The sequence below is a fragment of the Parasteatoda tepidariorum genome, chromosome 3 (assembly GCF_043381705.1).
Source record: "Parasteatoda tepidariorum isolate YZ-2023 chromosome 3, CAS_Ptep_4.0, whole genome shotgun sequence".
In the NCBI taxonomy this organism is placed as follows: Eukaryota; Metazoa; Arthropoda; class Arachnida; order Araneae; family Theridiidae; genus Parasteatoda; species Parasteatoda tepidariorum.
The window spans coordinates 97292381-97300697 of NC_092206.1; the positions used below are offsets into that span (position 1 = coordinate 97292381).

An 8317-nucleotide genomic window follows, 5' to 3' on the forward strand; every position below is an offset into this window, starting at 1 on the left:
TTTTTTTTTATTTCTAACTAATGCTGATTTCGAACACACTTGAATGCATTATAATTAAAAAGAGATAATTTTATTGTTGTAGTTAATTTTTATTTATTTATTAATCTATTAAAAAAAATTGCGTTGCAATCTTTTTGGAAAATTTTATAAACGTTGTTGAACAGCCGATCCAATTGTTTGAGTTTGCGACTGCTGATGTCCAACTTCGTAGCCTTGTAATTTTGAACCCGATTCAGAAGACAAGAGAACGCCTGTATCGAGCATTTTGGAGAAATTTGCTTTCGCGGACCACTTTTTTGATTGAACTAATCCGCATTTGCGTTACATGGAGAGGAGGATCACGAAAGCCTCCCGCGGTTAGTCTGACGGCAAGGGTAACCAATGATCCGTCAAAGAGGATATTTTACGTCAGCACCGTGGTAGGTGCAAGCCGGATACGGAAATCGTGTCGAGCAGTCATCGCTGGGAATCGAACCCGGCTCACCTCGTTGGAAGGTGAATGCTCTATCCCCTGAGCCACCGCGGCTCTTTTTGCAATATTGCCAAAAGGCTTAAATACTTCAAACAACGCTTTTATTTCGCATCGCATAAAAAAAGAGATTATAAATATTTCAGGAAGGGTGCCAGTGCGAGATTTGCCATAGGCGCTTCTTTCCATAGATACGCCTCTGCTTCCAGGTTTTTACCCAAAATTTCCCTGACGATTCTAGGTATTTCCAAAATAAAAAAAAACTTCCCTGTTGATTCCAAGTATTCAAGTTTATCCAGGTGGGTAGTCACTATGAGAATTTAGTGCAATAAATTGTTTGATTTCATTACAAAAATGCAGAGATGTTTACTTAAAATAGTTTAAAAAAATTTAATTGGTTACACACAAATAATGAAACATGATAATTGTAAATTATACTATCATAACGATTGAAAAACAAATCAATGTTCAAGACATTTTTAAGATTAGAGGGTTTTGAATAAAAGAATGATGAAACAAACTAACAAAATATATATATATATATATATTTCTTACCTATTAATACTCCAGCAATACAGAAGGCATAGTGAAAAACATCCAAAAATGATGGTTCAACTTTTTTGTATTTGTACAATAAATCAAAATTATGAGATTTATTTTTCTCTTTTGCACATCTTGTTTCTTGAACTTCAAATGCCAATCCAACCATCTGAAATCAAACAAAACAGAAAACAATCAATAACAGGTAAAAAAAAAAAATTTTTTTTTTCTCTATAACTCAAAAAATTTTAATTTACAGCATAACAGAAAAAAATTCTATACTATTTATCCCATACTTATGCTTGTAGAATAAATGAAGCCTATAAAAACAAAAAAATGTTATTGAAATGGTATTCAAATTTCAACAGATTAAAAAGCAATATTATAGAGTACATTCAATACTCGTTTAACCATATCAGTGTTTCAAGGAAAGTGCTGCTAAACACGAAGAATTACAAACTTATTTAATGATAACTTAATTACAAATTAAGTACTCTGAGTATTGTGACGCTTATCGCCACTAAAAATTAAAATTAAGAGAAAGAGCTAGAATTATTTTTTCTTCTCGGCTTTTGAGTAAGATGTAACGCTTATCGTCACTCAAAATTAAAATCAAGAGAAAGGGCTAAAATTAGATTTCTAGAACATTCCAAAGTCTTCGATCAAATAAAACTACCGTGAGAAATTTCCATCGGCAAATAGTAACTTAAATAGGGATTAAATAATTCAAATAAACAATTAGGTTAGAATCTTACAATGTCATGATGGGACAAACTCAAAAACGACAATAACTTTAGGACTTGATTTTTCCCCAAATTTGCAACTTTTTATCACTAAAAAAAAATACGATATAAAAGCAGCCGAAGGAAAGGGTTAGAGAGCAATCAATCAGAGTGTGTCAAAGGCTGATTCCGAAACCATGAGTAAACTTGATAAGTCTCTCTCTCCAACTATTCTAAATTAATGTTTACACTAATGTTATAATGCAAAGTTGGTTTAATTGTAAATCTTATTTTTAAATATACATAACATATTATTTGTTTAAATTTAAGACGAGTAGCTTCCTTAATTTAATGTAATAATAATAACTATACGATACGGCAACTAAAAGCTAAAAGGGCCACTATATGCGCCACGGCATCTACTTTATTGAATTTAAAAAAAAAAAAATTCTTCCCTTTCTTACAATAACATACAAAGGTTTAAAATATGTAACGAATTTATAATTTCTGCCATTTAAATACCTTTAAAGTAAGAATCATTTGAATAGCATTGGTGTGTGGTGGTGGAATTGGCAGCCCAAAATAATGAGTACTCCTGAAGAAAGCCAAATAGCCGAATGAGAAAATTGCACTATAAATGTGGCATTTCCTACAAAAAGAAACATACATTTAAAATTAATATTATTTATTTGTATTTTGAAGAAAATAATCAATGTATTTAGATACAAATAAATAATTTAAATTCAAGCTCCTTAACTATCAAAGTACTTCAGTAAAATCACAAACATTTTCAGATGTAACTAACTAACTATAACCCTAAAGTACAACAGAAAAAGAAATTATTTGTTGTATGTGGAAGCAAGTATATTATTTTTCCACTACACTGGCTGCAGTCTATAAGCAGTTGGGGGTCAGCTTTGATCAGCCAGCGTAGAGACCAAGGAGCGGCATCGCTCCTCGATAAATTGTTCTAGCATAAAGTGCTTGACTTCGCACACAGGTTGTCAGGCTAAAAAAGCAGGAGAGTCATCTCCTATGCAGAGGATCAAAATCGAGATGGCATGTCTTTGGATCATCCTAAAAGCCTGGTTTCTTAGGACAGGTCGGCATTACAAAACGTCAGCTTGAAGCGAGCACTAACCTCTGTTTGGTCAATTTGTGAAATAGACAGCATACGTCATCGAACGCTCAACTTGAACGACGACTGATGTTCGAATAAACTGCAGTTGGATTACAAGGCAACGACAGAAGCAATGGCGGACAACATCCAGCAGAGCATTGAAATCACCCAAGATTTTGATTTTAACATTAAACATAGCTTTTTCTTCCTCTTCATTTAGCTAACATATGATGTGTTTTTTCTTGGACAAAGTCATTATTTGTTCTCTAAAGCACTGGTCGACAATAACAAAATCAATACAAATTCAAAATAAATATTTGTTTACGTTATTAACGCATGCGCAATGCGAGATAATGTCTGCATTGCAACGACTGCTCAGGCTGAGCTAACAAAAGAGCATTTTGTTGGCATCAGTGGTACGTCAACTTGACGCTGATGCCCAGAGAAGGTGCTTGTCTTTAGTGCAGCTCTAGTGTGACATAAATAAATTACCTACCTTTTCTACCACAAATTGCAATTGGGCTTCACATTTAAAAGATTAGTTCAGAGAAATAAGATTAACATAGAGCCAAGGTGTCATATTGGTTGAGGCACTGAGCTATTAGTGTGAGGGACCAGCCTACTCAGCTTTAGATAGATGAGTACTAGCTTGTCTCCGAAATAAAAGCAGTCATAAGAAAATTGTAGAGCCTTAATTTACAGAAAATTCCTGTTTAAAGCTGCAAAAGGCACTTATTTTTTTTAAAAAAAAAGATCAATGTAATGGGCTCTAAAACATCAGTAAAATGTAATTTGACTGTACTGGCTATTGCATAAATTATAAAAGAAATAATTTGTAGTCAAATCCCCTTTTAGTAAAATCAGAAATAGCAAAGCAATAAATATTTAGATTAAACCAAAATAATTACATTTTGGTTTGAAAAACTTCAAAAGAATGGTATCATGCTTTAGCCAAACATTCACAAAATAAAAACAGATTTTTAAATAAAAACAGAACAGAAATTTTAAACCGTAATTTTGAAAGACAAAACACGTCAAAATATCAATGTTTAACTTTAAATTGTTAATAATTCTAACTTTAAATTGCTAATTGTAAATTCCAGCATCACTTCCTATAATTGTCTGCACATTTAATAGGGCCTAAATAATGAAAGTTTCTCATTCTCAAAATCACCTATTGCTAAAACATATATACTCAGATATGAAAAAGTAATATTTGAGGAAAATGAATAATTAAAAATATGAATTCAAATACCAATATATTTAATGATTTAAAAACCTTGTGGTTTCTTAATCTGATCAATACATGACCAATTATTTATTAGCTACAAATGATTTATTATACTTAATAGCAAAACTATTTACCAATTAAATTAGCATAAATTTTAAAATAAAATACTCACAATTTAAAAATAATTAAATCTAAACAAACTAAAAGAAAAAGAAACAAATAAAGTTTAATAAATTTAAGTAATTATTACTTTTTAAAGAATTGTAGGATAATTGCATTAATAAGAGTAACGAGCACAGAATGAACAACATGAAAACCAGATACAATAAAAACTATGATAAATCCAGCACTTGTAGACAAAACCTGTCTTTGATAAGGATTTGGCACATTTCTAATAACAGGTCCAAGAATAACAGAAATACACAGTAGAGAAATATATATTATGTCATCTAATATCATTGCTGTTGAAAAACTATGGGTAAATCTGCTGTAAGAGTAGAATCTGAAAGAAAAGAAAAAATCTAAAATTCAGAATAAAGAAAACTTGATAAAAAACATTAAAGATCTGCCAACTCACAATTTTATGGCTCAGAACAAGCAGAATGGAATCAGTATTGCAATGTTATAATCTTGGTTATTTTTTTAATAACAAAAATTGAATAACTTCTTCCCAAACCATCCTGGATTTTATGTTAATTTTTTTTATTTTTTCTGTTAAAGGTGCTTTTTTTGTTCAAAACAATCTTTTGTTTAAATGAAATATTTCACCGTAAAATATCTTTAAACAAATGTTCGCTTGATGTCCATATTTAACTATTTGGAACTATTTTTCGTCCAGAAAGCAATAAAATTATGCCTTAGGTTAATAAACAATTGCTTGTTTTTAAATTTTCTTAATACTTAAAATTAATTTTTTTAAACTAATATAACTGATTTGAATGAAGATGTTAAATTCTTTGAACTTTTTAAATAACTTAAATCTTTTTTCAAAATATCTAAACAAACAAATCAGGGGTCTGTCAAGATTTTTCTGAGAGGTACCTATTTTGTGAAAATTTAGACATAATTTGTGAAAATTAAAAATTATGTTTAAAAACTAACAAAAAAAAATATGGCAAAACTTTGGATATGGATTTATTGTTTCTTATGGGATACAAAAGTGAAATTTTAAGAAAAAGTATTTTGTGAAATTCCTAAAGTTGAATTTGTGAAGGTACCAATAAACAGTAGTAAATTTGGCCCTGACAGACCCCTGCAAATGTATACTATTATTAATGAAACAACCTTTGTAAAAATAGGGGAGATTTCTGCATATGTGCCAGCACCAAAACAATCAATCAAGGAGTTTTGAGAAAGAAAAAAAAACATCACAGAAGGCAAAATAGTCACCTCCAATATTTTTTTTATTAAATTTTATCAAATATAAAGCCGTTTTAGTGCCTTAGTATTTGTGGTCAGAAATATATTTCCAACAAATGCAAATTCTAAAAATGTATAATTTAATTATGTCAGAAAAATTTATTGAAATTCAAAAATATCACACCCTTTATTTCTACGATTCTGATTCATCAATCAGGGGTGTATAGGTTTTTCTGAGAGGTACCCATTTTACGAAAATTTAGACATAATTTGTGAAAATTAAAAATTATGTTGCAAAATCAATACAAAAATATAGATTTATCGTTTCTTACGGGATACAAAAATAAACTTTTAAGAAAAAGTATTTTGTGTTCGAAAGTTGAATTTGTGAAGGTACCGCTAAACATGGTAGTAAAAATAACGGTAGACCTGAACAGATCCCTGTCAATGGTCTTGAATTTTTAATGTTACACAAGATGCTAATGAATAGATTAGATGACAATTAACAATTTATTTAAGAACATTAAATCAAAATTATATTTAACATTTCTCTCCACCCTTGATTGTTGAGTTTGGTCATCAAGAAAGGGGACTCTTAAGAAGATTTCCATACCTGTACCTATGCCAAAAATAAATAAAAAAGTGGTTAGATCTTTATTATCAACCACGCACAAATATGAAAAAACATTGCTGAAGGGTATCTCAAATTAACGACCTTAACTTGAGTTTTTGCCGGCAAAAAGGTATTTTTGCCAGGACAGTGGCAGAAACCTGGGAAAAACTGGTAAAAAACGGCAAAAACCAAATTATCTAAATTGCTGATTAATATTATTACAAAATACACTTGAAACAAATTTAAATCAATCATAAGGAATAATAATTTTGATACATTACATGAGAAAATTATTTATAAAATATTAATAATTAATATAAGGGTAATAATTTTTTAAAGATTGAAAGTCTTTGACCTCTTTTTAATTCAGAATCCTTAAATAAATGTTTTTTTTACAAATTGTATTTTTTTTACCTTTTCATAATAACTTTCGGTATGTATTATTTTACATTATATCACTCTTACACTATATTTAAAGGGAGACATAAGAAAGATTGACTGTAAATAATCTTTCAAAACTAGTGATCTGTAATGCTACGCTGAGACAGCACAAATTGTATTGTGATGATGAATAAAGTTGAATTTAAAAAATTGCATTGATATTTGTATATTTTAATTAACTACACATGTTGATAGACATTTTATTCTTTAAATTCTAGTTATATTAATTTAAAATAAGTTCATATCACTGGAAAAAAAGAGAATAATCACTAATTTTCCGAATCACTAAAATTCCATAATGCTTTAAACTACTAAAATGATATATTAATGCATTTTAATTTAATTATGGAATAATAATTTTGTTAAATTTTTTAAAATTATATATATTTATAGTATATATTACAATTTTAGGAATAATTTTGTATCAAAAATGTGTTTTTGTCCTCTCATCTTGGAAATTATAGGTTTTTGCCACTTTGCTTGGCAAAACCTGGCTTTGCCAGGACGGTTTTTACTAAGGTTTTTCCACCTGCAGCAAAATCTTGCCAACCCTGGTTAAGGTTGAACTCAAAGTGTAAGAATTAGTAATCAGCCCTGGGCAAACCACATGTACATGTTTTTTTTTCTTCTTCAAGTTTTTAGCAAAGTTTTTAGTTTTTGACAGCTTATTGGTCAAATTACTGTTCAATACTATAACTCATAATGTATATGTCACTGTCCAGTTTCAAACTTAGCAATTATTGTGGTGCTATTTAAATTCATTCTGATTCATTAGAAAAAAAAATTAGAAAAATCTATTATTTTTTAACATTAAATTATTAGACTAACAAATGAAAAAATTTTAAAAATTATACAAAATTTGAAACATTTAGATTTTTGACACTCTTAGAAATGCTATAGCAAAATCACCCTTTTTAAAGGAATAAGTTAATTAGTAAGCAATTCTTAGAGCGTAAAGAAACAATCAATTTTAAATAACAAAAACAAAACAAAAATCAAGTACAGTGTCTAAATTAATTTGTCTCAAAATGCTTCTACTAACGGATATACTTTTCCTTATTTATGAAGATTTATAAATATCGTCTGCAACTAAGATTTGACAAGAACAACATTCTACACAATGTCGAAACAACTTTGAAAGACAGAAGAAAGGAATAGACTTTTCAATTTTATTTTAAATTAGCTTTAATTTATTTATGCATACAATTTAATAACAAATAAACTTACATAAAGAATTTATCCTATACACCGCAACAAGCAGAGAAGGGAACGCTAGTTGCAGGAAGAAAATATAAACAATACCATTTCAGTTCACATCATTTTAATCTACAAAAATTAGTTTTAAAATTTATTTTGTATAGTATTTTAGCTTCATTCAATTTGAAAAGTAGAATTGATTTTACTCCAACTTTTATCAAGCTTAATAAAATAATTTTTTTTTTTTTACTATTTTGAATTGTGGTATATAAGTAAGCTATAAGCCAATATTTTTATCTATAGAGAAGCTTTGAATTTTTTAATGGCATTGAATTTTTAATCTTGATTTTAAAACAAAATTTATTACTTCTCATGATTGTAAACATTTATATTTAGAATATTGAATTATAAATTTAATTATTTCGATTGTAAAAACGTACTTAAAAATATTTCAGGCCAAAACGTTTTTGTAAGGGTGGTGGCGCTAGTGGTTAAATTGCTGTAGCAAGACTTCCAGGTTACTGCTTCCGATATATTTTTAGGCCGCAGAATGAAAAAACGCGCCATCATATTATTGCATCATATCTTTAGCAGTAATTCACATGAACCGAGTTCTTTCTTTCAG

The 8317-nt window shown here is 29.0% G+C and overlaps 1 protein-coding gene across 2 annotated transcripts in view; it reads right to left on the reverse strand.

Annotated features, from left to right (window-relative positions):
- Window positions 1–7860, reverse strand: part of LOC107452899 (lysophospholipid acyltransferase 7) — a 20028-nt gene extending 12168 nt beyond the window's left edge. The window contains exons 1-4 of one of the 2 annotated variants that reach the window (XM_016069520.3): window positions 7723–7860; window positions 4333–4584; window positions 2254–2380; window positions 1025–1178 (exon numbers count right to left, since the gene is read on the reverse strand). In XM_016069520.3, the coding sequence (XP_015925006.1) occupies window positions 1025–1178; window positions 2254–2380; window positions 4333–4541 (490 nt within the window). In that variant the 5' untranslated portion in view covers window positions 4542–4584; window positions 7723–7860. Of the gene's footprint in view, window positions 1–1024; window positions 1179–2253; window positions 2381–4332; window positions 4585–7537; window positions 7645–7722 lie in introns of those variants that run through there. The other variant, XM_043044693.2, reaches the window with a different exon arrangement.
- Window positions 7861–8317: the final 457 nt, after the last annotated feature.